This window comes from Phocoena sinus, chromosome 13 (assembly GCF_008692025.1).
Source record: "Phocoena sinus isolate mPhoSin1 chromosome 13, mPhoSin1.pri, whole genome shotgun sequence".
Taxonomy (NCBI): Eukaryota; Metazoa; Chordata; class Mammalia; order Artiodactyla; family Phocoenidae; genus Phocoena; species Phocoena sinus.
In genome coordinates, this window is record NC_045775.1 from 29,532,753 (window position 1) to 29,549,260 (window position 16,508).

The 16,508-nt window shown below is 46.0% G+C and overlaps 1 protein-coding gene across 1 annotated transcript in view; it reads left to right on the forward strand.

Annotated features, from left to right (window-relative positions):
• VIT (vitrin) overlaps positions 1 to 9,042 on the forward strand; it is a 119,764-nt gene extending 110,722 nt beyond the window's left edge. Inside the window, exons 13-14 of the mRNA XM_032653116.1 lie at positions 4,993 to 5,506; positions 8,864 to 9,042. Of these exons, the coding sequence (XP_032509007.1) occupies positions 4,993 to 5,506; positions 8,864 to 9,042 (693 nt within the window). The remainder of the gene's footprint in view (positions 1 to 4,992; positions 5,507 to 8,863) is intronic.
• Positions 9,043 to 16,508: the final 7,466 nt, after the last annotated feature.

Genomic DNA, 16,508 nt, shown 5'->3' on the forward strand with positions numbered 1-16,508 from the left:
CCATAAGGTTAACAGGTGACTTCTCAGCAGAAACTCTACAAGCCAGAAGGGAGTGGCATGATATACTTAAAGTGATGAAAGGAAGAATCTACAACTAAGAATACTCTACCCAGCAAGGATCTCATTCAGATTCAATTGAGAAATCAAAAGCTTTACAGGCAAGCAAAAGGTAAAAGAATTCAGCACCACCAGACCAGTTCCTCAACAAATGCTAAAGGAACTTCTCTAAGTGGGAAACACAAGAGAAGAAAAGGACCTACAAAAACAAACCCAAAACAATTAAGAAAATGGTCATAGGAACATACATATCGATAATTACTTTAAACGTGAATGGATTAAAGGCTCCAATCAAAAGACACAGGCTTGCTGAATGGATACAAAAACAAGACCTATATATATGCTGTCTACAAGAGACCCACTTCAGACCTAGGGACACATACAGACTGAAAGTGAGAGGATGGAAAAAGATATCCCATGCAAATGAAAATCAAAAGAAAGCTGGAGTAGCAATACTCATATCAAATAAAATAGACTTTAAAATAAAGTGTTACAAGAGACAAGGAAGGACATTACATAATGATCAAGGGATCAATCCAAGAAGAAGATATAACAACTATAAATATATATGCACCCAACATAGGAGCACTTCAATACATAAGGCAACTGCTAACAGCTATAAAAGAGGAAATCGACAGTAACACAATAATAGTGGGGGACTTTTACACCTCACTTACACCAATGGACAGATCATCCAAAATGAAAATAAATAAGGAAAGAGAAGCTTTAAATGACACAATAGACCAGATAGATTTAACTGATATTTATAGGACATTCCATCCAAAAACACCAGATTACACTTTGTTCTCAAGTGCGCATGGAACATTCTCCAGGATAGATCACATCTTGGGTCACAAATCAAACCTCAGTAAATTTAAGAAAACTGAAATCATATCAAGCACCTTTTCTGACCACAACGCTATGAGATTAGAAATGAATTACAGGCGAAAAAACGTAAAACACACAAACACATGGAGGCTAAACAATATGCTACTAAATAACAAAGACATCACTGAAGAAATCAAAGAGGAAATCAAAAACTACCTGGAGACAAATGACAATGAAAACACGATGACCCAAAACTTATGGGATGCAGCAAAAGCAGTTCTAAGAGGGAAGTTTAGAACAATTCAATCTCACCTCAAGCAACAAGAAAAATCTGAAATAAACAATCTAACATTACACCTAAAGGAACTAGAGAAAGAAGAACAAACAAAACCCAAAGTTAGCAGAAGAAAAGAAATCATAAACATCAGAGCAGAAGTAAATGAAATAGAAACAAAACAATAGCAAAGTTCAATAAAATTAAAGGCTGGTTCTTTGAGAAGATAAAATTGATAAACCATTAGCCAGACTCATCAAGAAAAAGAGGGAGAGGACTCAGATCAATAAAATTAGAAATGAAAAAGGAGAAGTTACTACAGACACCGCAGAAATACAAAGCATCCTAAGAGACTACTATAAGCAACCTTATACCAATAAAATGGACAACCTGGAAGAAATGGACAAATTCTTAGAAAGGTATAACCTTCCAAGACTGAACCATGAAGAAATGGAAAATATGAACAGACCAATCACAAGTAGTGAAATTGAAACTGTGATTAAAAATCTTCCAACAGGGCTCCCCTGGTGGCGCAGTGGTTGAGAGTCCGCCTGCCGATGCAGGGGACAAGGGTTCGTGCCCCAGTCCGAGAAGATCCCACATGCTGCAGAGCGGCTAGGTCCGTGAGCCATGGCCGCTGAGCCTGCGTGTCCAGAGCCTGTGCTCCGCAACAGGAGAAGCCACAACAGTGAGAGGCCTGCGCACCGCAAAAAAAAAAAAATCTTCCAACAAACAGAAGTCCAGGACCAGATGGCTTCACAGGTGAATTCTATCAAACATTTAGAGAAGAGCTAACACCCATCCTTCTCAAACTCTTCCAAAAAATTGCAGAGGAAGGAACACTCCCAAACTCATTCTATGAGGCCACCATCACCCTGATACCAAAACCAGACAACGATACTACAAAAAAAGAAAATTACAGACCAACATCATTGATGAATATAGATGCAAAAATCCTCAACAAAATACTAGCAAGAATCCAACAACACATTAAAAGGATCATACACCATGATCAAGTGGGATTTATCCCAGGGATGCAAGGATTCTTCAGTATACGCACATCAATCAATGCGATACACCATATTAACAAATTGAAGAATAAAAACCATATGATCATCTCAATAGATGCAGAACAATCTTTTGAAAAAATTCAACACCAATATATGATAAAAACTCTCCAGAAAGTGGGCATAGAGGGAACCTACCTCAACATAGTAAAGGCCATCTATGACAAACCCACAGCAAACATCATTCTCAATGGTGAAAAACAAACCATTTCCTTTAAGATCAGGAACAAGACAAGGATGTCCACTCTCACCACTATTATTCAGCATAGTTTTGAAAGTCCTAGCCACAGCAATCAGAGAAGAAAAATAAATAAAAGGAATACAAATTGGAAAAGAAGAAGTAAAAGAGTCACTGTTTGCAGATGACATGATACTATACATAGAGCATCCTAAAGATGCCACCAGAAAACTACTAGAGCTACACTGAATTTCTTAAAGTTGCAGAATACAAAATTAATGCATTCCTATACAAAAATGGTGAAAAATCTGAAAGAGAAATTAAGGAAACACTCCCATTTACCATTGCAACAAAAAGAATAAAATACCTAGGAATAAACCTACCTAGGGAGACAAAAGACCTCTATGCAGAAAACTATAAGACACTGATGAAAGAAATTAAAGATGATTAAAAAAAAAAAAAAGGAAAGGAAGAGGATAGGAGGGAGGGGTGGGGGGATGCCTGCAAGCTTTAGTGTTGTGTCTCCAGATCTACTAGGGCTCAGCTCCCTGCACAAATCCTGCACTTCATTGTCCTTGAAATTCTCATCTCCCTTAACCGCTGGGACACGGTGTGGCTCTTACTTCATTTGCTCTCTCCTCTTTTCTGTTTTTTTTTTTTGTTTGTTTGTTTTGTTTTTTTGCGGTATGCGGGCCTCTCACTGCTGTGGCCTCTCCCGTTGCGGAGCACAGGCTCCGGACGCGCAGGCTCAGCGGCCATGGCTCACGAGCCCAGCCGCTCCGCGGCATGTGGGATCCTCCCGGACCGGGGCACGAACCCGTGTCCCCTGCATCGGCAGGTGGACTCTCAACCACTGCGCCACCAGTGAAGCCCTCTTTTCCGTCTTGTACCCTAAGTGTAGACTTCCCCAGGGCTCAGTTCTTTGCACTCTCCTCTGCTCTCACTAGGTTTTCTCCCTCCAGAACCTCTCCCAGGGCCACAGCTTCAGCCTTTGCTCACAGGCAATGATACGCTCGTATGTCTCCCTCCCTGGTCTCTCCGGAGCTCAATAGCCATTTGTTTCCAGCTGATTGACTAGTCTCCACCCGATGTCCCCAAGAGCCTTAAACGTTACGTGCAAAATGCCAAGTGCATCATCTTTCCCACCCAAATTCTTTCCTCCTCTGGACTGTACATACAGGCCCCACAGCTGTCTCAGACACCCAGAGTCACCCCAGGACACCCTGTCAGCTCCCATGTCACGTATCTCACGTCTGTCCACTCTTTCCCATGCCCAGTGCCACCTTTCCAGTTCAACTACTACTTTACATCTATTATTTCTCCCTCCAGTTTAGATTTCACAATGAAGCTCATGTTTATGAAGAGTTTTCCCAGTCCTGTGGGGTTCTTGCTTCAAATCCTTCATTATTCCCTATTATTCCCAAGGTCTTCTGGAGTGTGGTCCTAACCCAGATTCCCAGCGCATCTTCCTAGCTCCAGCCACCTGGCGTCCTGCTGTGACTTACTCAGGCTGCCTGGTGGGGAATCCCTCCTCTCCATCCGTTGGCTGCAACTCAGCTCAGCCTCAACACCCATCTCATATGCCACCTAAGCCATGGAAAGTTTTGTGAACCCCATTAGGTTTTTACAAACCAATTAAAGTATATTTCCTAGGACATTTTAAAGTCATTTCTTGTCTTAAAATAAGGTTTTAATTATACACCTTCGATTGTAGCCATCAGGTCTGTGATTCTCTCTGTGACCCACGCACACCCACCCCGTCCCCCAGAGAGGCAGCGGCAAGGGGGAAACAGTCACTTCCAGGAACACACCGACCAGCTTGCTCAATGTTTATTTGCAGGTGCCTTGAGTTTTTTTCTGGAACAAACTTGGGCACAAGTAAATATTAAGTTGCCTGGAGGCAGGGTTGTCCAGAGGACAGAGCTTGGGTTCTACGAGCAGACAGATTTGTGTTCCGGCCTCAAGGATTCAAGGGATGTCACTTCACAGCTGGTCCTCAGTTTGTTCCTTCATGACAAGGGGGTTATAAATTCCACCATGTAGGGTTAAGTTGGGGGGTTGGTGAGATAATCTAAGAACATCTAGCGTGGTGCCTGACATATGTGTGGAACCCCCTTCCTGCTGGATGCGGGGCTGCTCTGGAAACAATTCTTTAGCTATGTCTCATGCGTGCCTTTTGTTTTCCCAATCACAACAAAAGCTTTCTTTAATCTCTCTTGGGTTGATGCCCACCAATGCCAACTTCATGGCTGGCTGCCAGTACAAATGAACAGAGGGGCCTGAGGAGGCATAAATATGAAGCTGAAACCAGTGATTCCCCTCTCCCTGTGGATTTGCTTGACTGATGGCTCTCCACAAAAGCAGAGACCTGGCTGAGGGCGTGGGAGTGAGTCCAGGGATAACTTGACGGGTCTCTGCCCCGGTGAGCACCTGACTGGGTGAACCGAGATGGAGTGAGCGCATTAGGAGGCCTGGTGCAGAAAATCAAGCATCTGCCAGCTTCTTCCCCTGCCCCGGGGGTCAGGGGGCGTGACGAGGGGGCGTGGCCAGGCCCCTGACCTGGAGGGTGGCCTCCCCCTGTCTTTCAGGCTGTGTGCAGAACGAACGGCTTCTACTCGTTCAGTGTGCAGAACTGGTTCAGCCTCCACAAGACCGTGCAGCCCCTCGTGAAGCGGATCTGTGACACCGACCGACTGGCCTGCAGCAAGACCTGCTTAAACTCGGCCGACATTGGCTTCATCATCGACGGCTCCAGCAGCGTAGGGACGGGCAACTTCCGCACGGTTCTCCAGTTTGTGGCCAACCTCAGCAAAGAGTTTGAGATTTCCGACACGGACACGCGGATCGGGGCCGTGCAGTACACCTACGAGCAGCGGCTGGAGTTTGGGTTCGACGTGTACAGCACCAAGCCTGACGTCCTCAACGCCATCAAGAGAGTGGGGTACTGGAGTGGTGGGACCAGCACGGGGGCTGCAATCAACTACGCCCTGGAACAGCTCTTCAAGAAGTCCAAGCCCAACAAGAGGAAATTAATGATTCTTATCACTGACGGGAGGTCCTATGACGATGTCCGAATACCGGCCATGGTCGCCCGTCACGAGGGTGAGTGAGCTGGTCTTGCTGACCAGTCTGGGGCTGAGCATCCCTCTGGGGCTTGGTGGACCAGTGGGACAAAGAAGGGACTGTCTCTCTATGCACTGGTTTTGCCTATCACCTAATAAACTGTTCAGAACTGCAGGGAGAGTGTTAGGGGTGTAGTTCAACACTGCAGGCCCCACTGGGCAGCAGAGAAGGGTCAGGCAGGGGGCACCACGGTGGCTTCCACAGTGTCATGGCAAACCATGGCCTGTGGGTGACTGTGGATGTTAAGGTCCCACACTGAGGCAGGGCACACCAACATGTGACACATTGAAGAGGAACTTGACTCATGGCTTTCATCTCCATTGAAGACCACGAAATTGTGTTAGAAATTTGAAGAAAATGGATGTTTTAAAAGAAAAGTGCTACTTTTGTAAGCAACTGCTAACCAGATATTGGAGGTTTGGGGGAGACCTCAAAGAAATTTTCATTCAAAATATTTAAAGAGATATTTCCATATGAAAATTTGGAAGAGAGCAACAGAAAATTTACAACCATGAAAAGTGAGCAAACTATTTTTGTAAATTTAGAAAATCGGTCATATTTAATGCTTTTTGACAGAATCTATGTATAACCAGTTTTGAAAGTGCCATAAAATACCAGGAAAATACAAACAACCTGGAGAAAACCCCAAGTGATAGTAATAATAGTAATGATAACAGAAGTAAACTGAGTGGTCAGTGAACCAAAAACCTGTAGATAAGTACTAGTGAACAGACTCACTCATTGTGGGGGAAGTTTTCTTGTCTGCCTACATTAAACTTGGTTCAGATGCAAGATTTTCCATATTCTTTAAAGCTGCTTTTAGTCCTGCTTGAAACAAGGAGGGGTGTAAAAATAAACAAGCCTTTAGGAACCAGCAGTTCTGGCTTCTGGAAACCAAAGTAACCAGACACCAAGTTCAGACGGTCTGCCCAGTGATTTGCCCTGTGCGGAGCCCTCATAATTGTGGGATGGCAGGTGGCCCACGTGCCAGCCTTCACAGGGCTCCTTGGGCTCATGTCAGCAGAGGGAAGATGGTTTACGGCTCAGAAGCAACCTGCCCAAAGTTCCAAAGTGAGTGGGAGGACGCAGGTGGGGCAGCTCTCGACAAGCCCAGGGCTCTCCTGCTTTTTCCAAACGTCTGGTCCCACTCATGTTCAGCTCCACTCACTCATTTTCCTAGATGCCCCTCCTTTGCACCTCACCCAGAGGGTAGCCTTGGCCTACTCGTCAAGAGAAGTGAAGATCAAGGGAGATGTCCTGGGCACTATCAGTGCTGTTATGTTCTGGGCAGCTTTAAAGAACAAGGACCAATAGATGCAAGTGACATGGAAGCAATGAGCACTGTGGGAGTGTCCAAGCCGAGGCTGGGTTGCCAGTAGAAATCTCTAGTACTGCTTATGCTGTCTTTACTGGGGGGCAGTCCTTCCATCTTTGAGCAGAAACGAGGGCTTAGTCAGTCTAAGCCCCATTCTGCAGCCAAGCTGTTCCTGCAGCCACTTGGCAGGGGTCTAAAGCCCAACGCTGGCTTTTCCCAATGTGGACCGTGTTCAGAGAAAAGACACTGGAGAGGTAAGAGAAGGAACTGGCAGCTTAACTTCAGCTCAACGAGCCACAACAGAAGAACAGCTTAGGGACTTCCCTGACAGTCCAGTGGTTAGGACTCCGAGCTTACATTGCAGGGGGCACGGGTTGGATCCCTGGTCTGGGAACCAAGATCCCTCATGCCGCGTGGCACGGCCAAAAAAAAAAGGCCAGCTTAGACCAGAACCACGTGAGGTGTGGATGGCTCTCCGCTCAGCAGGACAAGGCACCCGGAAGATGCTGGAGAGAGCGATGTGGGGCCTGTGAATGGCTGGCGGGGGAGAGGAGCCTGGCCGGAAACCCTCACCCAGGCTCTGCCCTCTGTCTCATGGCCATCTTGCTAACCCCGCCCTGGCCAGCCTGGAGGGGGCGTGGGAATAGGTCAATCTCCTGCTCACCAGGCAAGAACCACACAGCAGGCAGTCTGTTTCCCCACTGAGAACAGATCCCTGCCCTCTGAATTCCTCTCCTCCCTGCTCCATGTTACAGTCCAAACCCTTTAATCCTACTATGCTCGTTCCCATTTGCATCTAGACCAGCTCAAGTCCCTCTCTTCCTAAAAAGGGAAATAATTCTCTTTGACCCCATGTTCTAGCTCCAGTTACCACCTGCCTCCTCTTTATAGCCACATTTCTGGAAAGAATCAGCTATATGTGCTGCCCCACATCTTCATTTCTTTTTCACTCTCAACTCACAGCAATTCACTTGGTTTCTATGGCATCTACTCCTCTGCCGCTGCTCTCTTCAAAGGCTACCAATACCTTGTTTCTGTTTCTTCTGAATCCAAAGAGCGCTTTTCCCTTTCATCTTCCATGACCTCCTGCATCAGTCAACACTGCCCGCCACTTCCTTATCGGTAAACACTTACTTTTCTGTGGTGATGGAGCAGATGCTGGGTCACAGCTCTCCAGGTCCTTGTGCAAGCAGGGTTCCTGCACCGGGAATGAGGTTGGAGCCTATGGCTTATAAAGTCACCCTCCAGCCTAAAGTAATTCAATGCCGCCGTTTTTTTGTCTAGGTTTGCAGTAGAGGGAGTTTATTCGCAAGGCAGACAGGAGAACCAGCCTCAAATCTACCGCCCCAAGGGCAAAGAGCTCGGGGTATTTATAGCAAGTAAAGGAGCAGGGCGGTCTGAGGTGTGGGGAGTGTGATTAGAAAAAGGTGTGGAAGTGTTGCTCTGCGCAGGCGTAACCAAGCTACAGGCCTCTGCGCTTGTCCTAAAGGTCACCAAGCGGGCACTCGCGCATGCCCCGTTGGAGGGTCAGTGGTCCTATTCTGTCTTAACCAGCTCAGCTGAGCTAGACGCAGCTGACGCTAAGGTCAGCTCACAGCTGACTCCAAGTTTCTGGAGTACAACTTGGACAAACATCTTACTGTTTAGGCTACGTGCCACTTGGAGGACATGCAAGTCTTAAAACGACCTTGATTAGTGAAGGCAGGTGAAATGGATTTGACACCAAAGTTTCACTTGTCCAAATGTCATCCCCATGCTGCTCCTGGACATGAAATTCTTATCATGCATTTACTCCATTTTCCTGTTTTTTCTCTCCAAAAGACTGTAAACTCCTATGAGATAGCAACTATACCGATTTTATTGCTGCTGGCATACAGCAGATGTTCATGCTTTGGGCACATTTCTGATTTTGGACTCGGTTGCCTTCAAGCACAATGGCCAACAGAGCAGCAGGAAGGCAAGGATTCATTTCAGTACTTTCTCTTGGGGACATTTGCTTCATCTACCCTTTGTCCCCACAGGAGTGATCACCTATGCCATAGGCGTGGCATGGGCTGCACAGGACGAGCTGGAAGTCATCGCCACTCACCCTGCCAGGGACCACGCCTTCTTTGTGGACGAGTTCGACAACCTCTACAAAGTGGTTCCCAAGGTCATCCAGAACATTTGTACAGAGTTCAACTCACAGCCTCGGAACTAAATTCAGAGCAGGCAAAGCACCAGCAGATGCCGCCTTCCCGACTGGCTCTCGGACAACCCCCAGTGCTTTATGGGACACACGTGGGGCAGCAAGGCACTTAGGGCTTGGAAACCACATGTTATTTTTCTTTGCCAGTGTGGTTTTTCATACTTCGAAACACAGAGTTAGAAAGGTGATCATAAATTTGTAGAATGAGCCAAAATAATACATCGTTTTGGGAATGCTGGGGATTTTACATTTTGAGAATTGTTTTCAAAATAAAAATTGAGAATAGAACACAGCACTTACGAAGGCTTAACTAGAGCTTTCGTGAGATTTGTAACATTTTTATTTCCCATTAGAATTCTGTAACTCTCCACAAGTTTCAGTTTTTGTCATGACAATATAGGAGAGGCTTAATTACATGTTTGACAGGATTTCATGCAATCACTCTGACCGTGTCATGGGTAGTGTTCACAGGGTTTGTGGCAGGGCCACCTCTCTGCTCTACTCATGCCCCAGAGCACCTGCCGGGCACTCTCTCCTGGCCCAAGGTGACAGCGCACCCACGGGGGTGCAGAGACAAGGTGACAGCAGCACGGCGGCGCCTGATTTACCTCCCTGTTCTCTGTTATCAGAATCACGGTGTTCCTGCAGTATATGGAGCAGCTGGGGAATGGCCCTGGAGGACCACACTGACCTGGCTCTAAAAGTGGTGCATCCGGCTGGTGCAGCCACTCTCAGCCCGAGCTACACATTAGGATCACTTGAGAGTACAATGCTTGTTCCCAGGCCCCACGCTAATCCAGTGAAAGCTGAGTCTCTGGGAAGGGAGTCTGAGCACTGGCAGGTGGTACTGACGATATGCTGCCAGGATTGAGAACTACTGAGCTGCCTCGGAGGGGTCAGTGTTAGAGCTGTTTCCTGGGAAAGCCCCTGTTTATGCCTGTTGTTGTGAGTCCCATTTAGTTTAGCATTTGTCTTGCATATTTCATTTGTTAACTAGATACTGTTATTACTAGTTGCATTAAAATAAGCTGGCATGGGTTTGGTTGAACTCCACTTTTTTTTACTTCTGGCTTCTACCAAGGACTCATTTATTAGGACGTGAAATTACATACACCATAGGGAGACATTCAGAAGAATCCTAAATAGAGATGAATAACTTGACAAGTTATATCCTGTAAAAATGTGTGCTGGAGAATGCTACTCTGAATGGAGGCCAAAAGACAGTACCTGTGTCAATACTTGGGACAAAATATTTACATAAGAAATTCTGAATTGAAAATAGCATCCATTTAGCAGAATTTGCATAGAACTTACCAATTCTCAATACCTGAGGAGTTATTGTCAATTAAAAATGTTGTGGTCTACAGAGAAAGGTGTCAGCAATTTCAAATTTATTAAGATAGATTTTATTTCGAAAGCAATTGCAAACAGATTTGTTCAAAACCTTCAAAATACGAAAACTAGCTTCAAAAAGGAAATTCTTCATAAAGATACCAGTGACACATTATTAGCTAGGAAACTAATTAAAGAACATAAGTACTAGGAACAATTATTCTGCCTATGATTTTGAATGTGCAGATAATTGATATAAAGTTTTTTTTCAATGTCGCTTCAATGTACACGAGTTATTGGAAAATATTTTGGAAAATAGTTTTGGAATATAATTATTTTACAGGGTCCTTAATATAAAAACCAATTTGTCATCAATAAGTAAATACTTCCAAAAATAACATAATTTTAATTATTTTGGTGTTCTCTTTCATTCATTGTCCCAGTTTGGAAAATAAATTATATGGTCACCCTAGTTATAGGTATCATAATTTTGAAGATAAATGAAACCTCTTCAAACGTGCCCATTGTCGACATGTTGTCAACACGTATTTGAGTACATGCTGTGTGGACCATCAGAGGTGAAGTGCTCCGAGCTTGAGGTCCTCAGAGGCTACGGTGTGGTCAGAATTGTCCGTGTGGATGTTCAAGTCGCCAGAGATGGTGACAGGAGTCAGGATGGAGAGAGAAGCAGTGAGCCAAGCTCATGGATGCTCGGCGGAGGACAGAGGTGACCAGGAGGTTGGGAGAGGACAGCAGCGACAGGGCTGGAGGGCCAAGGCCAGATTCAAGGGAGCCAGGAGCAGACCCTGCCCGACTCCAGGCCTGAAACACGTCGGGTGAGAGAGCACGAGGAGCCCCCACTCGGGGGGTTGAGGAAGACAACCAGGCTTCAGGTAAGAGCGGGCAAGAAGGGCTTGGGCCTCTGGGGGCTCAAGCGGGAAGGCTGCAGTGCAGGTGGGGCTGGGTGAGGTCCACGGAGCAGGGTGGAGACAAGGGTCCTGGTGGTGATGGGTGCCATGGGAGGCTTGCAAATAAAGGCCAATTTGCTCAACCTAAAGTGTGCCCAGCACTGCTGGGCCAACACTGAAATCTTAACACCAGAAACAGAACTTTGGAGACAATCTACATCAAACTCTTCAATGGCAAAAAAAGAAAAAGGAAACCCAGGCCTTAAGAAGTTTGTGCTGATGCGAAGGGATAAAACTAGAATTCAGATCTCCTGTCTTCCAGTGTCCTGACTCATCTGACTGCCTTCGGGGCATCCCACAAACACACACCTGCTTCTGCACACTCGGAGGCTCTGGTCCAGCCTTTGTGGAGCTCTCTTGGTCCTGCAGACTCGGAGCCAATCTCCTAAGGCAACTCTATCTTTCATTCTATGGTCTCAGCAGGAAACCTCTTCCGTGCCCTTTCTCCTCCAAGTCAACCAAAACAAGCGGACAAGGAGCATCGGACCAGCTTCTCCGGATGCAAGTGATGTCTAAACTCCGCTCATCTTAACTGGCCCATCTCTTGAGAGTCAAGGCTCTTTGAAAGAGGTTTCTTGGCTATAAGTTTTTTTTCTTTTTTCTTTTTTTTTTCGCGTTACGCGGGCCTCTCAATGCTGTGGCCTCTCCCGCCGCGGAGCACAGGCTCCGGACGCGCAGGCCCAGCGGCCATGGCTCACGGGCCCAGCCGCTCCGCGGCATGTGGGATCCTCCCGGACCGGGGCACGAACCCGCGTCCCCTGCATCGGCAGGCGGACTCTCAACCACTGCGCCACCAGGGAAGCCCTCTTGGCTATAAGTTTTGCAACAAGGCTCTACTAAAAATTTTCAGCCAAACTGACCATGTTCAGATATTTCTTGTTTCTTTGGGCTCTTTAAACTCTTTGAACGGGACAAAACCTCCCTGAAGCAAGCTTTCCAGCGGCAGTCTCAGGGTGACCAACATGGTTTTATAAAGATGGCAATGCTTCTGTGACCAAGGATTTTCCAGCCTGAAAGAGGAATTTCCAAAATATAATGTTATCTTCTAGTCACCATCCTAAGAGAAGTGCTCCCTTGGGTTACCGATATATAAATGTAGTAAGTAGGAAATATGCTTGAATGCATGAATTCAATTACTTTGGAAAGAGATATTTATTCAACTAATGGCTGTGAGGAATTCACAGTCCAGTGAGAAACCATGCACAAATGAACAATTAAAATCGTATAATTAATATCATGGGCTTATGCACAGACTGCATGACTGGCGACTGCAAACAACCTCATGAGAGAAATAATCATGAAGTGCCTAACAATTCGTGAGTGTTCGCTGCATGCTGGGCACTGTTCTAAGGGCTTCACATGTATTAACTCATTTATCCCTATGATTTATTGCAAGAAGTACTGTTATTATTCTCATTTTACAGATCATGCACCAGAGGCATGAAGATGTCAAGTAACTTGCCCAAGGTCATAGGACTAGGAGAGGCAGATCTGGGAATTAAACCCAGGTAACCTGACCCCAGGGTCTATATACTTAACGGCTTTGCTTCTTATGATGGTGGCACACGAAATAACCTAAGTGGCTGCGTAGGGGGTTCTCTAGTAAGCTTGGCAATTTAAAATGTATGTATAATTCTGCTAAGTGTATCTCAGGGTCTATTAAATGTACAAAGTGAGGAGTCTGTTAAACATCCAGTGCAAACTTTACTTCCCCCCATCGCTCCTCCTGCCCTCACTTAAGCTGCGTGATTTTAATCTACAGCCATAGTCCTTGTAGCTCCCTGAACACATTGGGCTCCCCATCCTCTTGTTAAACTCCTAATCATCCTTCAAGTCTCAGTCCAAATGCCACCTCCTCCTTGGAGCCTTCCCTGAGTTGCTCAGATAGACTTAGGCTCCCTGGATGCACAATCCTGACCCACCTATTTTCCAGTGATGTCCTTAGTCCCTTCCCATTAGGGGACACAACACACACACATCACCAAGGACATGGAATGCAGGGAATGAGAACTCTGAATCTAAGTAACCTGACAGTTCCAACCCCTAATACAATGGCACTGGTAGAATGGGAGGCAGAGATATTTCAGGAAGAGAGAAACAGGATATGATGGCAAGAAAGAGAGGATCTAATTCCATGCGGACTGCACCACTCTTTTGAACCCTTCTGAGGTTCATTACTGTCTGTTACAATCACTGCTTTTCTAGGGCCAGAACCCTCTTCAGGTATCTACCCATAGGGAAACTCTGTTCCTCACCTTACGCTCTCATTTTTCCTGCAGAAATGAAAATCCCACTTCTGTTTACCTTCCTTTCATTCAACAAACATGTTTTAACTTCCTATTATGTGCCAGGCATTGTGACAGGTGCTGGGGTACAAAGATAAATAAGACCTGCTCCCTGCCCAAGATGCTTAGGGAGGCAAGGAGGCTTGCGACCGTGTGACACACAGTGACAGCGTGCAACTTGAGGCTGAGGCAGGGGTGTCAGGAAAAGAAGCTGGAGGGAGAGGCAGGGGCCAGGCCATGGAAGGCTGTGTCATTTAAAGTTCTCTCAGCCGCAAGTAACAGAAACTGTCCTCTCAGTAACTCAAGCAAAGGGGGAATTTTTGGAAGCAACCTGGGGAAACTCATGAACTCCAGGGTCAGGGAGATGGCAGAGTCTCAGAAAGGAGAGGAAGGACAAGAGCAGGACAGGAGAACCAGGTAACTCTCTCACTCTCCTCTCCTCCAGAATGAGCTTCATTTGGAAATTGTTGCACCAGTCTGCAGAGAGGGAACAGAGTGAAATTTCCCACCCGTTAAGGGTTGACCTCTCCGTGCAGCCTCCTTCAGCAGGGCTATCCAGCAAACCAAGCTGATGTGGCTGATTCGGGATGAGCGCTCACATCCTTCTATCTGATCACCTTGCACTTAAAAACCTTGTGAGGTTCCTTGAAGCATCAAATTGTCTTGAATGCTGACACATGGATGTCCACAAGTTCCCGAATTTGGAAAACCAAATGCAGGCTGAATAACAGAGTCTTCTGGCACGGCAGTCTCCCTGTTTTGCTTAGAAGCTTTATCCAAGAAAACCAGTAACTGTCAAAGACTCCTTTTCACTTCTCTTGGCCTCAATGGCTACAAGATATTACTTGTTTATAGGCCATTAGCCATTGAAAACTGTTCAGACCATCAGGGAGGAAGAAGTGCTGCCTCTGGGATCCATCTCTGCTTTTAGTATGAACACCTAATTGAGGAGAAAAGTACTGTTTAAATAACCATCTACATGGAAAACAAATAAGGTTGAAAGATCACAATTTCAATGCAGGCTTTGCTTCTTTTCTTTCTTTCTTGTTTTTAGTTTTCGTTTTTGTTTTTGTTTTTTAAATGTCCTATAATTGAAAAATACTGAGCTTAACTTCATCCCTGCCATCCCTCTTAGACAAACTGGGCCCACAGGCAATAAACTGCACAAGTAAGCAAACACTATACTCGGCTTGGCAGCTGAGACTTTCTTATAAAAAATACAATTTCAGCTGAATAGCGCCTTTCTGAGACTCCTCTAGTTTCACACTTGGTTGAGGTGAGCAGGGTGTATTCAGATTAATGGCAAACTGGAATCTGAGTTCTCAACAAAGAGCCTTTACATGACTGCCCAGGACACAGAAACTGTGAGGCTCTGGAAGCCATAGAAACTGTGCAAACACCAAAACAAACCCCCAAATCAATTGAATTGTTGTTGGTCTGACATCCCCAAGGCATCTGTAAACCTGTACCCTGATATTATGATATCGATTTTTTTTTCCAATTATCCTAATACTCTACAAGTTCTCCTTGAAATTATAGTAAAAGGGAGTTTCTTTCCAATCTCAGTAGGGGGATTGTGTGGCATTTTAAAGCCAGAGAGGGAACAGGGACAAGTCGAAGGTTCAAACTGCTGTGGTGATGACTAAGACATGCACCAAGCAAAATAAACGAGCAGACGAAGTTTTCTAAATGGCAAAGTGGTGGTGTAATTTGGTTTCCTCCTAAGAGAATACCCTCATTGAACTGGGGGACAACGGCAGTGTGGAAACTCCAGGGGATCTTTCCAGCTCCTCTGACCTAAATGCAAGGCCTGGAACTCCCACATGCTTCTACCTACAGAGAGGAGGCATTCTCTTGAAGTGGAAAACCAACGCTTTCATCCCAGAGTCACTCTAATCCTGGCCAGTTAGCAAAGATCTCTGAAGACAAATACCAGTCGAGGCCCCCACCCACCCACCCACCCGGCAGCCTCAGTGGGGAGTCGCCCACATGCGTGGCAGCCTAGATGGTCCTGGCAAGCCTTGTTCATGAGTGGATCTGGGGCATCCCTCACTGACCCCCGCAAAATACTTGGTCCTGCAGTGTATCAGTGAGGGCCAGCCAACACCACTGAGTGATTATCGTTCACATGACTTCGTTTGCACCCAGGCTGGGGGTGCCTAGGGATATCCTGGTGACGAGGGTAAAATCAATCTGAGACATCAGTTACGCAGTCCCAATGTTCCATGAATGGTGCTAGCATATCACTGAAAACACACAAAACTACTTTCTACTCTGCAGCATCAAATCCAAGATCTTGGGAGGCTGGACTGTTACTTGAAGTTCTAAGTTGCCTTTTGCCTTCCGTGTCCCCTTTCCTATTTTCCTGATCATTATGTAGGAGTGACTTACCAGCTCAGGCAGTATTATTAGTCCATCTGCTGACAGGCCCTTAAACACAGAATAAGTGGCAGATACTATATCCATCTGGAGAAGGAAGGGGGAGAAGGAAGGAGTCCCAGTGTGGAGCCTCCCTCAACCTTTTTATTTTAAAGAGAAGGTGTTTGGTAAATGAACTGTTTTGACTTTCAAGGGACTCTGGACATTTACAAAAACTAAGCATTTTAGAAACAAGTGGCTCTAAGAAATTTCCTCTGACCAAACTCTAATTATATCTGGGGATAATTTCCTTGGATGAAAGGAAGTTCAGGACTGTCAGGCATACCCTCCAACTGCAGACTCGATGGTAAAAACCTTTTTCATGTCCACTTCCTTCCGTGGAACATGATGGGGTGGCCGCCTTAGGAAAATGGCTCTGCCGTGGCGCCCTGGCAACCTTGCACACCTCCACATAGGTCACGTGGGCAAGGCTCCGCCGCAGGCTGCCCCTCGTCTTGTTGCAATGGCCTGAGAT